Below are 21,727 nucleotides of genomic sequence, written 5' to 3' on the forward strand. Positions count from 1 at the left end.
ACTTTACGTTATAGTTACTTTCCGGACTTCAGGCCTACGAACATATAAATACACTATGATAGAGCTTGTATGAGAAGACTCAATTATTAGCCTTTTCATCGTTTTGTGGCATTATTTCCTGTTTCCATATTCATTTTACATTATGTATATACTAGCTAAAAGCACCCGGCATTGCTCGGGTTTTCGTTTTTGCTTCAGACTTAAGGAGATCTCGGCAACTCAAGTATAGAAAAACAAAACGAATTGCTGTCTTTACTAAGCTTTCCTAGTCCCTAAAGATGAATCTTTACATAGTGTCACTTACATGAATTCTTAACCAAAACACCTGCCAAGATCAACAGAATTTAAAACAGCTGAAGATCAGGCACCAAAGAGAAAAGATGTCATCATGTACCTAACTGTTTTTGTTTTTAATTAGTTTTGTCTTGTAATTCAACTAAACAAAAACATCTCCTCGGTCCCTTTACATCAGTATAGCATAGACTCAATGTTCTACTTTGGTCTAAAGCTGTCCTGACACAAATTTAGTGTAATTTCCTGTCTACATGTGCTTTCGCTTGACGTTTATTTTATTTTTTTAAATTTTAGTTGGTTATTTAACGACGCTGTATCAACTACTAGGTTATTTAGCGTCTATGAGATTGATGACAGCGAGATGATATTTGGCGAGATCAGGCCGAGGATTCGCCATAGACTACCTTGCATTCACATTACGGTTGGGGAAAACGTCGGAAAATACCCAACCAGGTAATCAGCCCAAGCGGGGATCGAACCCGCGCCCGAACGCAACTTCAGACCGGCAGGCAAGCGCCTTAATCGACTGAGCCACGCCGGTGGCTGCTTGACGTTTAAAGACAGTTAACGATAAATAGGAAATTATCTTGTTTCCAGTCTGAACCCCTTGGGGTCTCATGGTGAGTTACTATTTAACTTTTTATCGCTCGTATCAAAGAACCAATATGGAAATAGAAAATATATATAAGGATTGCAGAATTTTGTACTCCTTGTCCGCTTTATGCCTGCTTATGTCATACCCAGTTTCTTAAATATGATTTGAAAAAAGACGTCTTACAAATACTCGTACATAACACTGTATATTAATTATGTCATTTTTATTTTATGTTACAGAACAGGCCCTACAGTATAATCTCGGAATTATTGGACTTGAAGAATAATATTTTGAGAGAAACTTATTTAAAAAATTGACAGATTATTATTTCCAGTAGGCTTAACATACATACTACTGTGCATTCACGACATGATAATATAGATATAATAATTTAGTAATAACACATATTCGGACATGAACAACAATATTTTGAAAGACATATATACATTAGCATGAATACACTGTTATTTTCCGTTAGCTTACATACGTACAGTACATTCACATAATTGTATGGTAACTTTGTTTGAGACAGCATAAATAAAATACTACGGATATTATTTATGTAGTAAAACCCCCTTTATGTTGGATTAATATAAAATAACGTATCTAAAATAATGCAAACAAATTATCAAAACAATAAAAAAACAAGTTCGAACCCGGGTTCCTCTACACCAAAGTAATTCACCCTACCACTACGCTACAGAGGTATCTAGTAAAGCAACTGAACTTACGTATTATGAATGCTTTCATGTTTGCTGCCTATTATGTTTGATTTTGAATTCTTAAATATTAAACAAAAATGTCTTCTCGTTTGAGGCACATAATATTAAACCCATAATTGTTTTCAAGAAAATTTGTAATTTCTATTGTAATAACAGTTAGGAAGTTCGCATCGTAATTCTGATGTTGAATGAAATTGGATTGTAACGCATCCTAATGCATAGTAGCACAGCAGCACGAGACGTCAACAGACCAGTAAAACAAACAACAATTAACTAAGAATAATCCGGTAAAAAATAAAGTGTTACATACTCCTGTTTGCATAATTATCTAACAACAGATGAGTTTACGTTTTTGGAATCATGCATAATATTAACATTACGTAAATAATACAACAGTAACAGAATAGCTCACTTTGTTCAAAACCTAAACTATTAATATAAATTAACAATATTTTTCAAACTATTCACAATTGTACACAGCTCCACAGAAAGATATTATGGTTATAGGAACTGCGTATCGTCAGTAGCGAGCAGGAGCAGGGCGAGGCGCGGGTGACATCTAAACTCCTTGCTGTATTCGATTAAAATCTACTAGTTTGGTACGAACTTCCTACCTATGGTTGGTACAATACAAAAGCGAACACAATTTACACAGAAAAAAAAATTAAAAAAAAAAAAAATACAAAGAACATACAAAATACAAATACTACCAAAAAAATAACGTGCCAAAACAAAACAAACACAACAAAAAACATACAATAACAAAACAATGACAGAAATACAAAATCACAACATAAACATGACTCACAACACAAATGCAAAAACACAACACAAATAAAGACTTTAGAACACGCTAAATCACCCTTAACATGTTGACGAAAGTACTTTACGCTCACGCGCGACTCGTAACGCTTACACAATCTTAAACAATTTCAACACATACACGAGTCGAACACTTACATTACACTCATTCATTTCCATAACTTTTCGCAGCACTAAACGCTTCCAATAAAGACAAATGAAGCAGCAATACAAAAAACACAAATACAACACAGAAAAATGGTAAAAAGCATCACAGATTCTCTAACAGAAAAATTAAAATATTACACACACTTGCGTAACAATTAGTTAATAATAAATTATTTACATTTACTAGTTACATTTATATCAACCCGAGTTATTTTTTAATATTTTAATTGTTAGAAGAAAGTTCTTAAAACCAGCTGCAGTTAGCTGGTTCATGTCTATAGCCCTATTTAAAAACGAAAACTTTCCCATATCGGTACTCTGTTCCCTCCTTTTCCGTCTTACACACCACTGCGAGTAGGGGAGGGAGAATCACTATATCACACAATTTACATCTCACAAGTGCGGCTCTCCCGCACAGACATCACAGGACAATCACAAGATAACGGACAAATACCCAGTCCTGTGAACGGAAGATAAATTTATTTCATTGTCCACGCCATGAATAGAACCCCAGACCGCTTGTTCGGAAAGCGCACGCGCTATCCACGTAGTTTTCTACTTTTAATTTTGTGATTATAATTTGCTCTTGAGTAGTAAGAAAGTAGGTTTTTCAATCCTATTCCCTATGTCATTCCACACTGTATTACTTTTGCTTTGTATACACCTTAAATAATGCGCAGAACCCCCATCTTTTCCGCCAAGTCGCTAGAATAGTTACATTAATTATATTCTACATAAAAATTAATTGCAACCGTATTAGTGCAGATTCCCCAAGAAGTGAAGTTGTAGCACAAATGCGACTAACTACAGAACATGACTGCCTTGTACGCCACTTGCATCGCATCAGCATCAAACCAAGCTCCACATGTCAATAAGCGTGACCAAGGGAACTGATGGATATAAATCATCTACGGTGCTATGCATAGACATTTCGCTAGCCCGCGCTACGAGCGTGCTAAACTAGCCCCGGCTATCGACTGATTACTTGTACAGGATTCATATCATCGCTAACACTGGTTTACATAGGTTGGATAAAAAGTTATGGCAACACTGCTGTCACGTGATGATGGTGCGTTCGAGAACTGCCAGCTGTGTGGACATGAACAAGGACTGTTAGATGAGTTAGTGCAGCCAGCGGCGACAGTACTCTGTCAATCTACTGCAGTGTGTAGAACGTTGACTTTCATAGGGATAGTGCGAACGCCCTAAGAACACGTTTACAAAACAAGAGCAAGTTCCTGGATCAAAATTGAAGTGACATGAGGTCGTAGTGCACAAGAATGTTTTCAGGGACTGCGTGAAGCATGTGCCGATGCAGCGTTGCTATATGGCACAGTGGTAAGATGGGTTAAAGCGTTTCGGGAAGGCAGGGATGCCGTTCAGGACAACCTCCGTACAGGACGACCCCGCGTGGAGGACAACACAGTTCAACTCCTTGCTTCCCTGTTGGATGCTGATCGCCGATGGACTGCGCGTGAGTTAGCAGCGGAAGTCGGAGTATGTCACAAAACTGTGCTCCACATTCTGCAAGACATTCTGGGTTACCGCAAAATTACAGGGCGTTGGATACCCCATGAAATTTCCGAGGTTTAACAATGGCACCCCTATGCAGTCGCACAGGCCTCGTTGGACCGGTACCAAAGGAAAGATGACGACTTTCTTGGACGAATCGTCGTTATGGACGAAACCTGGGCTCGCTCATACGAACCAACCAAACTTGAAACTTCAATCACATGAATGGAAGCATCCAGGTTCTTCTCGTCCGACGAAAGTGCGCCCTACACAAAGTACTGTGAAGGTGATATTCATTGTGGCGTATGACACTGATGGGGTAATACTGCACAACGCTGTACCTCCAAGGCAGACGGCAAACGCGGACTATTACTGCAGGTTCCTGCAGCACCACCTTCGTCCAGCACTCAGGAGAAAACGACGACACTTGGTGGTACAGAATCCCATCATTCTTCATGATAATGCAAGGAGTCCCACCGCTGCTGCTATCAAGGACCTCTTGCGCCGTTGGCAATGGGAGATTCTGGAACATCCACCGTACTCGCCCGATATGAGTCCATGCGATTACGATCTTTTCACCAAAGTGAAAGAACCATTGCGAGGGATCCGGTACAATACCAGAGATGAACTTATCCGTGCTATAGGGCGGTCAATACGGAACATCAACAAAGATGGACGCACTGATAGCGTACGACGCCTTCCAAACATTTGGCAAAAGATAAAAAATAAGAGGGGGGGCGACTATATAGAAGGTACATAAATGTTATATCCCTGTGAATAAAGCCATGTCAGAAATATTGAACTATTGCCATTACTTTTTATTCAGCCCTAGTACGAATACGAAAAACGTTAGTTCGCTGATCATCCACCGGAAGCCCGCGCTAAGAATGTCTATGAATATGGCCCGTAATGACTTGTCCAGCATTAATGAGACACAGTATAAGCAGTCGATACTGAAAAATATGAAGTAGATTATTTCTGCCATTTCAAAAGAATATATGTAGTGCATATTTTAATACACATCATGCATATTTGTGGAAGTATAACAGCATTCACCTTATTATTATTATTAATTATATCAATCGCCATTAAGATCCTACACTTAGAAGAACTCCTCTACCAAACCTGGAGCCTGTAAGTTTCTGTGAACACAAGGGGCCCATTGAAACTCAAGTGCTCTGGCCTACAAAAACAAACGTCAAGTTCTATCCAGAGTTCCGAGAAAACAAAAACCCATGAAATGGCTGGTATCAATCCTTTATATTGAAAGTTTGTAGCCAGTCGTTATACAGAGTTAGTTTAAAGTCCCGCACCACCTAAATAACTTTAGAAGCATACGGTTCAGTGACATGAAACTTGGTATGTGAGGGTAACTATATACTAAGAACTCGATAATGGTATTATAGAGTTTTTTTTACTTCCGGTCTAACCGGAAGTAACTCCAACTCAAATGGAACACTCAATATATTATTTTATTTTTTAATAATACTCATTAAGAGCTTTTCAAAAATTACCCACACTTGATACTTCTGTACAAATTCAGTGTTACTAAGTCAAGGAAACAGAAAAGTGTATCCAATATTAAAATAATAAAATACTCCTTCCTTAACAAAAACAAAACAAAGCTAGCTCATCTTCTAAATTATGTGTTCAAATTGGTAGCCCTCAGCTGCTTTACAATGTGTCACTCGATCACAGAAACCATTTAAGGAATGATTTAACCAGGCTTTAGGAATATCTTGCACCACTTCCATTTGTATTTAGCAACACTGAATTTGTACAGAAGTATCAAGTGTGGGTACTTTTTGAAAAGCTCTTAATGAGCTTTATTCAAGAAGAAAAATATATATTGGGTGTTCCATAGAGAATTGTTGTTACTTCCGGTTAAACCGGAAGTAGAAAACACTCGGTAATACCATTATTGAGTTCTTAGTATATGGTTATCCTCACATACCAAGTTTCATATTACTGAGCAGTATGCTTCAAAAGTTATTTAGGTGGTGCGTTTATTATTTTAATATTCGATACACTTTTCTGTTTCCTTGAATTAGTGACACTGAATTTGTACAGAAATATCAACTGTGGCTGATTTTTTAAAAGCTCTTAATGAGCTTTATTCAAGAAGAAAAATATATATTGGGGGTTTCATTTAAAATAAGAGAGTTGGAGTTACTTCCGGTTAAACCGGAAGTAGAAAAAACTAGGTAATACCATTATTGAGTCTTAGTATATGGTTATTCCCACATACCAAGTTTCATGTCACTGAACTACATGCTTCAAAAGTTATTTAGGTGGTGCGGGACTTTTAACTAACCCTGTACAATTTATAATGACCAAGTTAATTACACTCCAGAAGTGAAACACGCTTAACTAATCAACAATTCACGAAGGGCACGTATGATCTCAGCATAACATAAAACCCAGGAAAACCAATTCAACAGGTGGCGTGACTCATGCTTTTATATTCCCTTCGTCGTGCCTGCACTGCACTGCAAACGCATGCAGTGCATACGGTCTGGTCAATCTCAACCGTATTTATGGGTAAATTTTCAATAAATTACGTTCAGTATCCAACAGTGATCGACCGCTAAGGAAATTGAAATATGATACCGAGTGGACAGATCAAATATAAAATGCACCGACCAAACCAAATTCCGTACCACATTGGTAGAGGTTACAGACGAATGCAATTAATGTTATTTGAGGTAGTGGGACGCTAGGGCGTCGGATTTCTATGTTGGTGAACCGTGTCGAAATTCCGGCAACCCAAGTGAAATTTGAAGTGGACGATGATGTTAAGAATCAGGTGTTCTAGAGACATACCCGTTTCCTTTGTCGCCACAATTCATCATCTTCCATGAGAGTATGTGACTGACAGCACGAAGTGGGATCTTCACATCGCTTGAACAGACGAGAGATTTATTACTAGATTTTTATTATTAATAGGCTATTATTACTAGCCTATTATTATGTCTCGAACACACACAGCACAAATATGGAATTAGCTAATTACACATTTTCGGTTTTATAGAGTACACTCAACTGTATACACAAGACTACTTCGTTCACATATCATTTCATCAACGAAATATAATAATCTGTTAAATTTCAACCAATCAGAGTCATTTATCAACAGTAATCTTACTAGAGGCTTTGATTTATCTAGAGAAAACAAAACTCGAGTAGAATTTAATTGATTCTTACACGATTAGAAGAAAGTATATAAAGATTAGAAGAAATAAAGTATTGTAATACAATAAAATATTAATGGACTTACTAAAATTCTATTTAACTGTTAGCTTCACCAAAACGTTTGAATGGAGCCGCCATTTTCAGTCGAATGTCTACGCGGGAAACAAATGACGATCGCAAAGCACGTTTTATAGTACCGTAAAGAATTTGTAGTTTGAAATGTTGGCAAACGAAGAAACAAATGATAGGAAGGTGATAAAAATAGAAGAAAGTCTATAAAGATTAGAAGAAATAAAGTACTCTAATACAATAAAATAGGTATTAATTGACTTACTAAAATTCTATTTCATTAATGTTACTTTCACCGAAACGTTTGAACGGAACTGTCATTTTCAGTCGACTATCTATGCGAGAAACAAATGATCGAAAACCATGTTTTATAGTGCAGTAACGAATTTACAGTTTTAAATGTTGACAAACAAAGAAACAAATGCCAGGGAAGTGATAAAAACAAACAAATGCTATGGAAATGATAAAATAAACAAATGCTATAAAATTGATAACACTGTAGCGATAAATAGACATGATAGGTTGAAACACGTCCTTTCGTACCGTTTCATTGGTCAAAAGTAGTATGGCGCAGTAAAGCCTTGGTTTTTCTGAACCGACGCATGCGACGTGCGAGGTGCGAGGCCCGCCTCGCACAAATCTGGACTACACAAGAGATGGTGAGTGGTTTCTATGGCTGCGAGGTGCGCAGACCTCGCATCTCGCAGTTGGAGAAACCAGTCACTATCTCTCATGTAGTCCGGATTTGTGCGAGGCGGGCCTCGCACGTCGCATACGTCGGTTCAGAAAAACTAAGGCTTAAAAGTATAATAGTCACTGCAATTATTGTCGATTTCATAACGTCACTTATGCCTTGTTGCTGATGGTGAGCGCAGCAAGTCTACCTAGCTCATTCACTTCGTACACGAAATGTTTGACAACTTAATTGTATTCTAAAAAAGTCAAATCTCGGGGAAGGTAATCTAGAAAATGAATGAATGATATTTAACCACGAAATGTCGCGAAATCTAATGGCTTCAATGAAACAGCCTCATAGTCACGAAATTAGTACGTACTTGAAAACAAGTAATCCTTTCAAATAAAATTAAAAAAAAAAAAATTGAATTTCGTTGTCTTCGTTGTCTAATGATCCTGCAGAGATCGAGGAGTTTGCAAACTAGTTCTAATTTATATGTTCTTTGAATCAGACGAGAATTAAAAGTTTTATTCGATATGTCTTCTAGTGCTGTAGTTTTCTGTCTTAAACACTGATAGTGAGAGAGGATTTTCGACATATAAAGACATCTTATGTGATCGGCGAGTTCGTTTGTCATGTTCAAATGTTGAAACTATTCCCAGCATTTACATTTAAGAGCAGGATAGGTAAGTGCTGTAAACCGGCGTAAGATTTGCTGCCTGGGATCAGTCTGAATTCGTCCCGGTTTGTGGATTGGTCACAGTACATTTCAATATTGTTTGATGTTAATCAATGACAGGAAGTTGGCCTACTTAGCAAGAATAGTGTCAGGAAATGTAAACCAATGAAAATTGGTGAATGAATTTCTACATATTTTACATAATATTAATTTTGTATGGCGAATCCTAACTGATGTTTTTACAAAATATTAACCAAAACTTTCACAGATTTCCACGAAATATTCACCGAAATCATGATTCTTAAGCACGTTATTTTAAGACGCTTTATCAACATCTTAGGTTATTTAGCGTGATAATGCCGATGAAATAAATCCGGGGTCCAGCACCGATAGTTACCCAGCATTTGCTCATATTGGGTTGAGGGAAAACCCCGGAAAAACCCTCAACCAGGTAACTTTCCCCGACAGGGAATCGAACCTGAGCCACCTGGTTTCGCGGCCAGACGCGTTAACCGTTACTCCACAGGTGTGGACCCGAAATCATGATAAAAATAACAATCGAAATAGAGGTAAAATAACCACAAAATCAAATTCCTAACAATTTAACTTCATAATAATAATAATAATAATAATAATAATAATAATAATAATAATAATAATAATAGAGCATAATTTACTCGTGACAGTTATAATGCCCAGAAATCTTTACGATAAAATCTATAAATATTTACAAAAACACATTTATATACAATCTTCAGTGACTAATGCAAACTAATTTTACACCACACAGTTACATAAAATATGCGTAGTTTCAATACAGTGTTTTCTGCAAGTCCATGATGCTGTGTATCCCGAGGACATCTTTCAGTTAATTTCTGAGGATATATAACATATTCCCAGTTTAACCAATGTTTACTGGTAAGATTTCTGCTTTGGTGTTCATTATTATAACACCCTAAAGACAATCATCAAAATCAGCGACCCCGAAAAGTCAGCTGTAGCTTTACCGGGTTCCGGTTACCCACCAAATGAATTCGGATTAGATTATTAACAAATTGCTAGATTTTTTTTTTCTGTAGGTGTCCTCCGAATACGTTGGTTTTCTTTCCAACTCTGATTTCACAATTGATGCGTTATCAATCATGCTATAGTCTCTTCGAAAATAAGCTTACATAGCCCAAAAACGGTTGTTAGATGCTGCTCTGTATGTATGTGTCGGACATAATTTAAATTACAAAGATTATTGAAATTTTCTGTCATAATAATGTGTCTGAAAGCTTATTCACAATCTAATGTCGCGAAAATATTCTCTGCACATAGACTTACATAGCTTCACCCCATAAATACAGACAGACAGACAGACAGAAGTGGGGAGGAAAGAGTGTTTGTCGCATGACACAGTGACCGGGAAAGCACACACAATGTAACGAAGCGACCTTGAGTTCCATGCCATTTACAATCTGCATTGAAAGGTGTCACGTATTTGTAATGTTTGGACACCTTTAACAAGCCTTGAGGTTCAACTTGTATCGCCTGTTTGGTTTCAGCACGTAAAACATTCTCATTCAGTATAGTGAAAAATATATGAAATGTATGTGCAAAAAAATCAGAAAATTGAGAAGCTAAATAACTCACACCAAAACCTAGGTTATTGAATTACAGAATAATTTAACTGCCATCGAATATGAGTAACAGTTACAATTCAACAGGACTAATTTTTACGTCTTTAGTACCTAGTCTATGATGCAATTTTACTTTCTGGTTATACACCTACGAAGTATAAAGTGAAGTATCGTGATAATGCAATATATATATATAGTTGTTGTTTAGTCAACTGTCCGAAGACAGGTCTGAACCTCACAAGTGATACCAATATGACTCCACTTAAGAAGGCAGATAGGCCAGGAGATAATCTGGTAGGGTGGCAGTTCCTTTCCCCCTCCATTGCATACATCGCCGACTAGCTACATATTACGCTAATCAGGCTTCAAATGTATACAAACAATGTACTGCCTGATAATAGATGTACCTACATATATATATATATATATATATATATATATATAAAGTGTGGGTTGCGACCTTCTAGGGGTGTCGTGTAAGTAGCTGAGGGGGGTCACGAAATGTTTTACAAAATAAAACAAAAACGCCACAAATCTCACGAATGAAAGCGGCAATAATTACCAGCAGAATGTTACAATACAAGCCCAAGTGAAAATAGTACATTATGCAACGAGCCTATAATGGTAGTAATTAAGACGCGAGAATGTTTGTTTATGAAACGAGCGCAAGCGAATTTCATAATTTTCATACGAGCCTCTTAATTACCATTATAGGCAAGTTTCATACGACTTTTCATGCTCGACCATATTTCTAACTTGAAATTTTTCATAAGTATTCATGTTATGGTTATCTAAGTGAGGAGCGGAACTGACCTTGTAAATTGTGAGATGTGCGCAGACGCGAAAGTATTGTTTTTTTTCCGAGGAACAATAATGGCATTGACCTTGAAATAATCTAGAGACTAACATGAACATTAATCTTTATATAAGCTGGAAATTGATTTAGAATTGAAAAACGAGATGACAAATTGAATTTATTTGAATATTATTTACAATTAACGCTAATTATTATAGTAACAGAACATAACCTTCTGCGACAGTATTGGATTTCCAGCCTCCATGACGTTTCGCTAGTTGTCTTTCGACTGCATATCCGAGAATAATCTATACTTGCGGTTTTATAATGGTACAATGGTGAGTTCTCATTGGCTGAACAACTGAACTATAATGAATAGGTATACTTTAATGAGGTCCATTAAAGGGCTACTACCAGGTGTATAATTACTACATTTCGGCATGGTCGAGCATAAAAAATAATTGGCACTTCTCTGAAAAGATTGGCAGGTAACATTCACAAATACATATGAATATACAAGGTGATTCAATAGGTTGCGCACAAACTTAAGGAGCTTATAGAGGGGTCGAAATACAAGTTTCGAATAGGAACTTACGGTCTAGAAAGTAATCCTGGGTCAGTGCACGCTTTGGAATGTCAGGAACTACATTGCAGATGTAAGCTTACATGGCGATGAGGCACTTGGTTCGATACACTATGAAATGATTACGTTTCTCTGCCACCACGTTTGAATGGGGTGAGGTACAAGGTCTTCATACGAGATGTTCTTCAAGAACTATTAGAGAACGTACCACTTATCGTCCGTCGTCAGATGTAGATGCAACTAGACGAAGCACCTGCACACTTTTCTCTTGAAGTACGTGACATACTAAATGACACATCCCGGGCGTTGGATCGGAAGGGAAGGACCAATTGATTGGTCATCGAGCTCCACTGATCTGACGCCTCTTGATTTCTTCTTCTGAGGACATACCAAAACCCTCGTATACGAGACACCAGCTCCCGATCAAGATACTTGCAGCATTTGATGAGGTTCGTGAGATGCGTGATGTACTGTTATTGCAAGTTATCTTGAACCTCCTGAGCGGGGACAGAGGGGCAGAGGGAAGGAAGCGCGTAACGTGGGTGGAGCCAACTTAGTTGTTTGTGCATGCTCCGCAGCATAATCTCTTGTCAAGAAACATAGTACTATTTCCTTCACTGCGTACCAGAAGTGTTACCATGGAGCAGCAACCACAGGGTAGTAATTATGGTGAAATCACACCACCGCGGAGAAAAAGTAACGCTGTTATCCATAGCCGAGAAAGAGAAATTATCGCAAATATAATAAAATTAAGCGTTGCGAGGAGGAAAAATTAAACAAATATTTGCTGGAACCTCTTCCTAAGGAATATGAGAGAGCGGCTAAATAGTCTGGCAACAGTATTAGTTCCGTGAAGAGAATTAAAAATAATACTGAATTACAACCGAATGAACCTCTCCGGGAAAGAATAGGTATGTAATGTTTAGAAATTATTGCTATAATAGTTATGTACAATACTGTGTGTACTGTGAGCAACATAATGAATTACTATTGCAAGTTATTATTTTCTTATAGTTCTACTAAACATAGTATTTCATTCCAGAATTAGACTTGTGTAAAGTTGAAGTGGACGACTTCGATCAACCTGTTATTCGGGATACAATCGAAGAATTGAATCCTATAGATTCAAAATCCCCTATATCCACTTCCGCAAATTGAAGAATTTTAACAATAACTGGTGGCAAATAGAGGAAATTTTCAACCTAACAGTGACTTTTAACAAACTTTTTGCTTTAAATTTAGTGACTTTTTGCATTAAAACTATACAAATTATTCGAATTCATTCTTAGTAAGCAATATGTGGGCATAAATCAATTATAAACGAAATGGTCTTTAGAGGGTTTTGAATCTAGAGGATTCAATTCTATCTTGTTCAGAAAGTAGTACCTACGATTAAGAAGATGATTCCGAATGGATGATACCATTGACGAAATAATTAATTTTGGGCCAAGCGATGATGGCAGCAATGATAGGGATATGGATTGTGTATAATTGTAAATTAATGTAAATTCAAATTAATAAGCCTGTAAAATATTGTTATAAGAATATGTACATATTAGCTTAAGGTGTAAGTCATGCAGGCCTATATAATGTAGAGAAATAGCTGTAGTAACTCCGCTAATTGCACGGATGAGAGAGGAGTGTGCACACGATTATATTTAAATATTTACTCATTACAGGTTAATTAAAGCTTGCTACGAAACTATGTTTTCCTCTCAAAACCGGAGTATCGAGAGAAGATGATGTCTGTACTGAACCAAGTTCTTTTACAGTAGAGAGCCGTAAGGTAAAAGAACCAATGTTTTCTGAAAAGAGTCACGTTACCCGAGGGAGGGGCATCCTTGCCGTGTCGTTACGTTGATGAGTACATGCCGTACCGAGCAGTTCCAAAGACAGACTTAGGGGATGTAAGGTTCAAGATAACTTGCAATAACAGTACTTGGTAAAGTGCGCTAGAATTTCCTATGACGATGTTATGCCTGTATTGAATGTGGTGGTCGCCAATTTGAATAACCTTTGTAAAAAAAAGTGTTGAGTAAACATTATCTTTGCGTAACTTAAATGTGTGAATGTTCATTGTGTGGTTCCTGACATTCCCTGGTTTGCACTGACCCACGATTATTTCCTAGACCATAAGTTGCTATTCTAAAGTTGTTGTATTTCGACTCCTCTATAAACTCCTTAAGTTTGTGCGCAACCTTCTGAATCACCCTGTATTTAGAGAAGATCCTCTTATATATTTGATCGCAACTACATAATTCGAGATCAAGTGTCAGTAAGGAGTAAATAATTTCTTACATCGGCAGTTATGCCAGCGTGGTCCTTCACAAATGTCAGGTACGCAGAACTCGGAACTTAGCAGCCTACTGCTTCGTTCTCGTTTCACAGTGATTAACCTAAAATTCCATAACCATTTCTGTTTCCTTTCGGCTGTACAAATACAAATCTAATCAACGGATGTGTCACCCAACATATTACACAACAGATTTACTTTACGAATTGGGCGGGGATATAAATCCCGAACAACTTGACAGTAACATATTATGTCAGCAAACAATGAGCCAATACGCATCTCATGCTACGCATTTGGCAGAGCGAATCGCACCTGGGACGCTCCCACAGGCCAAGTTTAGCCGCCATTAAATATTTAAACGTTGGCACATCCTCACGTTACTAGTGGTCTTTCCTTACGGTCTAAACAAAATCTGTTCTGGGGCAGACGATGACTCATACGCGGACTCAGTCAACACCCACACGAAGAACCCTACGTAACCCTCATAAATCGTCCTTTGTGGTCTAGCGGTTACCAGGTGTCATTAAATCAAATGTAAACTAATTCACAGATTCTGAATACCAACAAAATCGTTCAGTAGTCTACGGGAATTCGCTTGTACACAGACACGGCACGTCCAAAACTAACTGTTCGATACTAGAAATCATTCATCCATAGGTCTCTGTGCTGTGACAGGTCTTTTAACTCCAAACCAGAATTTTAAAATCTTTCATTTTCCGCCTTCCTCTTACAAGCAAACATTTCTCATGGAGGCAGATAAAGTTATTTTTTCTTCCACTATGTTAACCCTCCTGCTATCAAGAGGGATTATTACAACTTATAATACCAAGGGAGGGGGGGATACCTCACAAGTAATACCAAGAAGGCACCACTTATGAGCCAACTAGGCCCGGAGACAATGGGGTAGGTTGGCCAGTTCCTTTCCTCTCCATTGCATACATCACTGACTAGCTACATATTACACTAGTCAGACTTCAGATGCATACAAACAATAATTTATAGTAATATACTTTATTCAACGTAAGGCTAAGACGCTACTTTAATTTTCAAGTACTTCATATTGTATGTATTACTTATAATTTTTGTGTTCTATGTTTAGTGTCATTTCTTCTTCTTTAACGAAACCTCTAAGATGTCAGATTACGTTTTCTCCACCATGTCTATAATATGTGTAAGTAAGTTCTTTGAGGTAGGCCTACACCTTCATATGCGGTTCCTTCCATATCAATTCATTTCTTTTTAATAACAGGTTTTAAACGAAATGTATCTGATGTACAATGATTTTCGCACTTTCCCCATGGAGCAGCTGTGAGCTGAAAGCACTATATGTCATTATATGACGACGTCGAACGCCAAACTCGCTCATTTTTTCCCTACATTTGACTTAGTCAAGGGAAAGATAAGACAGTATTGTCTCTGAATACGGATCCGGCACTATATAATGACCTAACATCTGACTTGAGGAAGTTAAGACGAAGTGAAGTTGAAGTGACGTTCTTGAATACGGCTTTAAGCTCCGATATACTTGCATCAGTTTCATTATCTGGTATCAAATGAATAAAGCAGGTCAAACTTGATAAATGTACACTTATACCAGTTTTGACCTTGTGATGTATTTTTGCTGAGAACAATAATTAATATCAACATTATTCAATCTCTGATCACATGTACTGATATCCCGCACGTGTATTTTGACTGAAGAGGTACTTTATAAACACTCAGTAGACTATACAAAAGAAATGGCTTGCAACCTACACACAAATCTGGAACATATCTGCAAATCTACGAGGTGGAGGAAGAAGACTGGTACTCTTTCCGCAACAGTTCTTGGCTTATGACACTGTGGGTCCACTCCAACCTGGATGAAAGTAATCTCAGTCCTCATTTCAAGCAAACACGTCACATAATACAGATCTCGTCGGTGAGAGATCACTAAATACTACATTCACAAAGGAACTTTAATGTTCACATGAGCAAGGGTCCTTGCGGTGGCTGAGTGGTCACACAGAGTTCGAGTCCATATTGACACTTGTGGCGGGTAAGATTGCAGTTGGGTTTTCTTCGGGTTTCTCTCTTTTCCCCATATTCTGCATCATTATTCCCTAGCATTCCCCGAATGTCGGCTGGCAACGCACGGAGAGGGCTGGCTTAGAAACGAGGGGGATTACCTGCTCGAAACCTGGGTACGTAGCGAAAGTTAGTGTAGTCAGCCGGTGTGGGTTTGGAAATGCGTCTAGCTTGAAGGTTAGCGCAACAGATTTTGAAAGATCGCAGTGGTGGATCGTAGTACCTCCTCCCGAAATTCAATTTAATTCAATACAAGCAAGGAAAGTATATGATTATGTCTCGTGACGAGAATATTGTACGAAATGGAATTATAGAAATTGGAAATTTATCCTTTGAAGAGGTGGAAAAATTCAAATATCTTGGAGCATCAGTAATAAATATAAATGATGCTCGGGAGGAAATTAAACGCAGAACATGGAAAATGGCTGCTATTATTCGGTTGAGAAGCTTTCATTATCCAGTCTGCTCTCAAAAAAACTGAAAGTTAGAATTTATAAAACAATTATATTACCGGCTCTTTTGTATGGCAGTGAAACTTGAACTCTCACTTTGAGAGAAGAACAGAGGTTAAGTGAGTTTGAGAATAAAATTCTTAGGAAAATATTTGGGGCTAAGAGGTATGAAGTTACAGGAGAATGGAGAAAGTTACATAATACAATTGCATGTAGCACGTATGGGCGAATCCAGAAATGCATATAGAGTGTTAGTTGGGAGGCCGGAGGGAATAAGACTTTTGGGAAGGCCAATACGTAGATAGGAGGATAATATTAAAATGGATTTGAGAGAGGTGGAATGTGATGGTAGACTGGATTAGTCTTGCTCAGGATAGGGACCATGACGGGCTTATGTAAGGGCGGCAATGAACATCCGCGTTCCTTAAAAGCCATAAGTATGAGCAAGGAAAACTCAGATGTCGCGAGGAACCTTTAAGTAACAAATAACCAATTCTACCGGTTCTGAAATCATACTGTCGATTACTGAGCTCGATTGTGGGGAAGAATCGATTGCGTTATGATGCCGTGGGAAGAAGCTTTGTTGACGTTTTGTGTCATGGAGTATGGGTACTCATTATGACATTTTAAATATATTTTGAAGTGCTATTTGGTTCATTGTATATTTAAAGGTGAAAAACGTGTTCAGAAATACGATGGTATGTTAATCCTATACTTAGATTCGAATTTCGATCTTTCAGTACCGCGTCACTTCTGTCTTTTGATTGCCTGAATTCGTTTATGTCGTAATTTTACGTCTACATAAGCCTATTATAATTGGTAACAGTTAATGGCGTGTTTCTAGCTTTTATGTCAACGTTAAGTTTAGTTTAAATTTGCAATGCAAATGAGGCCTAAAACTGTCAGGCATATTTTCAAGCTTATTTCCTTTTCTATCAACTATTATTTACGAATGACTATACATTAAAGTGGTGTTTATTGATCACAGTCATGTCTCGACAGTTCAGTCTGCGAAAAAGTGATAACTTAGGAAGTAATGTTATGTTGACAGTTAAAAGAATGAAAGACATGTAAAGGAAACCGTGTCATTCAATTAATTTTAAGTATTTTTATTCCTCCAATAATGGTGCATGACTTGATTGATGTTGCACTGTTCTGATAATTTCCTTCTAGCCTTGTATTGCTAATTTTCATTGCCAAGAACGATCGCGAGAACTATACAATGGCAATGGAAGTAGAGATAGTGGCAATGATAGTGAGTAGCAGCCAATTAGTGGGAGAGAAATAGCATATCTTCTTGTAGAATAAGTATGATAATTTGACGAATATTTGGTTTTATTTTTTTAATAATATATATTTGTAATTCTTTTTGATGTCAAAAACTTCGAAATCTTTAAGTATGAGATTTGTTGGATAATCTATGTTAGGTAAAGAATAAAATGCATGCAGTTCTACGTTGTGTAGCTTTCTCCATTTTTCTGTGACTACACCCCTCTTAGCTCCAAATATTTTCCTAAGCACCTTATTCTCGAACATCCTTAACCTCTGTTCTTGAACACCCTTAACCTCTGTTCCCTTCTCAAAGTGAAAATCCAAGTTTCACAACCATACAGAAGAAACTTTCAGCTTTTTTGAGAGCAGACTGGATGACAAAAGATTCTCAACCGAATAATAACAGGCATTTCCCATATTTAATCTGCGAATAATAATAATAATAATAATAATAATAATAATAATAATAATAATAATAATAATAATAATAATAATAATAATAATAAACAATCTTTGTATTAATGCCAATGTTTACAGAATCAGTGAAATCATAGAATCAGTGGAATGTGTTGTAGTTCCAGTGCAATAAGTGAGTTGTCAGCGAAATGAGTGTAGCGCTGAAAGGTACTTGTGCAGGTATGAACATATCATACTCGTGGTTTTAGTTCGAACTTAGGATTAAGATACAAATTAGATTTACTTTAAATGTTATTTTAAGTGATCGTGCTTCATTTAATTTAGGATGCTCCCTGTTATTATTATTGCTATTAATTATTATTAGTATTATTATTAATTTATTATTAATTGTATTTTTTATTAATTGTGTTTATTATTGTCATTATTGAGTGTAATTAGTTACCATTGCCACCGGGTATATACCCATTTGCAATGTGAATAAATACATACATACAATATATAAACAACATACAAAATGGTTCATATAATTTAATAAATAGCAGTTCAATGCAATTTATTGACTGCGAGTTTCCTAAACGACGATGTAATTAATGTCTTAAAATAAATGCAGGAGCTTTCAATATGTTAAAACTTCTGTCTAGCTTCTATGCAAGGCCGAAATAATTAAGAGTGTGAAGTGAGCCACAATTTCCCGTAAGATGAAGTGACTAAAGATGCTATTTTAAAACGAAGATATCGTTAAAAATAATGTGTACATAAAAACACGAAATACTATTCCATTCATAAAATAATACGGTTTATTATGTAAAAACCTGATTAATATAAAATTCAAACACAGCCGCCATTTTTATCAACTATCAATAGCTTCCGTAATGACGACAGATTACAGGGCTCATGCAATAAACCATTGGGTTCTAAATCCTCTCTATAATGAATTCGTACCGGTAGGCTAATACTACGACCAATTCGCGTCTGCAGACACAAACCACTATAGTTAACAAAAAATTATTTTAAAAAATCAACAACCCACAGGACTAGATGGAATAGTTTTGATACATGTCTAAATAAACGCTGCACGAGCAATCGAAACGAAACAATTAAAATTCAAGACTAGTGATATTAAATCTCAGCCATTTGTGAATTAAACTACTGTTTATGTAATGTTTTACGAGATAAAATGCCAATGATTTCGTTAGGTGTGTGAATTTTTATTAAACTTATACAGGGACATCATTTTATTTTTACTAACATTTTTAATATTAACCTGTCTATACCTTTAGAGAACCGGAAATACCGCTTGCTCCCCCCTCCACGACTGGAGTTCGATGATACTGGCGTAAAACACAAATCACTCTACTAGGTATAGGAAGGAAGAAAAGTAGTTCATCCATTTACGTAAACTAGGAAATATCGCGATTTTGAGTTTGATAATTTTCATTAGGTTTTTCTTTAATCAAAGTACAGTACTGTATTAAGAATAAGTGTTTTTACTCACGAAGCGAGTTATCCATGCGAACGTATTCATTATGCAATGTATATTATACTGTCTACAGCACATTAGCGTACAATATAGAGAAAGAAGTTAAATTGAAAAATAATCATAATATGAATATTTAAACACAATTTTGAAAATGGTGGCCGTTCATTTCGATACAGGCTTCAGTTCTTTTGTGCATATTATCGCACTATAGACTATTGCATCTAATTCCAATTGCCAGTTTCGTTCTTCGTACTAGTAACTCATGCTGAAATAATTCTGTACCTACTCTACGTACTGTGAATTCAATCTTCACTTCTGCCCGACCCGAAAATATAAAATTACTCAGACATGCTATCTACTGTCCGTCCAAGTGGTTATGCCGCAGGATTGTAGAAAGGGAGGAAATCACGTGACAGTTAATTACGTAACGAGGCCCTTTTATTTAAGTTAAATTAAACAGCTGTATAATATTACGTAAACGTCCAATTCCTAACAGAAATTAATGTTTTCAGAAAAGAGCTAAAACAGCCCAGCTTTTACAGAGGGGCGAGCAGAAGCAGGTGGGGGAAATGGGGATGCGACGTAGGCAAACGGACAGTACCTGTGCGAAAATATGATTCAATATTGAAAGCTCTTTCGTCACTGGAAAACGCGAACATATTTCTGGAACGTACTATACTCAGTAACTCAGTACTGCTTACTATCTGCGGTCTTGGTTCTGTGTGGAGTTGGAACTTCATTAGTAGAAGGGGTGGGAGTGAAGTACATTCAAAAACTCAGGTACAATAAAAATTGAAGTAAAAATAAAATGATGTCCCTGTACATTAGCAACACAGAATGACTTTCTATTAAATAAAACTATCATAACAAGCACGAGTAAGCAAACTACATATCAATGTCAATATAATTAATAAGGTTCGGATAAAGTAGCTGTATCAGGATAGGGTGTATAGCTACATAGCATAGGACCTTGACTTCCTTCAGACTAAGTAAGCACTACCTCCTTCCACTAGCCAAAACTGTACCTGCTGAGAAGAACGCTCCCCACTCCCCACATCAGCGAATGGACAGTACAGCCGAAAGAAATTGAATACACAGTACGTCGTTACTACTGTCGACTGGGAGACACGCGACAACAAGTTAATGTTTGTAAACAAAACGCACGGGCCAAGAATGTCTATCTTGATATAATAAAACTACTTTATCCGAACCTTACTAATTAAGTGCATAACTTATGGGTAATAGCAAACTACAGTAACGCCTGTAAAGTTGACTACTTCATTCTCGTAACATGAACTTTGTATTGGTTGCCAGCACTTTACCTCCATTTAGCATAGAGTATCCCGTTATTGTGCATCTTAAACAATTATATCGCGTTATACACCAGTAAGCAAACAAAAAAACATATGAACTAATTGTCTGAACGGCTTAGTTACAGAGTTCCTCACAATGGTTGTCAACGAGAATTCTAACAGGGAACGTACTTACGTACATGAGTCTTATTTTGGGGAGACATGAATGAATTCATGTGCTGCTATGTGAGCTGCACATTACCCCAAACATTTGGACATGAAATTTTCAGGACGATGGATTGAGAGGAATGGACCTGTTCTATGGCCGGCAACATCACCTGATTTCACACCCTGTGATTTTTGGTTTTTCGGCCATCTAATGGGTCTGGAGTATGCTGAAAGACATCCACTCTAGAGTAGCTGTGGGAATAAATTGTGGAGGTATGTGCTGGGATTCGGAATTCTCTTTTCTTTCAAAGTCAAAGAGTTCATGGCAGAGACGGACACATCTATACTGCGGTTGTAATGCTGAGCATTTTGAACAGCTTTATGATACAACAAACTTCGACAATAAACATTTACGTGGTCAGGAACGACATCTTTCAAGTATGCCCTCTCTTTGTCATATCTCTGTAACTAAGCCGTACAGACAATTTATATGACATTTTTTGTTTTGTTTTCAAATGTATAACCTGACGCGCATGAGTAAGGTACACAATAACGGGACATCTGCATGACCTTTCTT

At 37.1% G+C, this 21,727-nt stretch overlaps 1 protein-coding gene across 5 annotated transcripts in view; it reads right to left on the reverse strand.

Annotated features, from left to right (window-relative positions):
- Positions 1-21,727, reverse strand: part of wrd (Protein phosphatase regulatory B subunit well-rounded) — a 309,843-nt gene that overhangs the window by 239,069 nt on the left and 49,047 nt on the right. For 3 of the 5 annotated variants that reach the window (XM_069819093.1, XM_069819092.1, XM_069819097.1), the window contains exon 3: positions 6,916-6,993. The exons of the other annotated variants lie outside the window; for them this stretch is intronic. In XM_069819093.1, the coding sequence (XP_069675194.1) occupies positions 6,916-6,993 (78 nt within the window). The remainder of the gene's footprint in view (positions 1-6,915; positions 6,994-21,727) is intronic. 5 annotated transcript variants of the gene reach the window in all.

The sequence above is a fragment of the Periplaneta americana genome, chromosome 2, assembly GCF_040183065.1.
Source record: "Periplaneta americana isolate PAMFEO1 chromosome 2, P.americana_PAMFEO1_priV1, whole genome shotgun sequence".
Lineage (NCBI taxonomy): Eukaryota > Metazoa > Arthropoda > Insecta > Blattodea > Blattidae > Periplaneta > Periplaneta americana.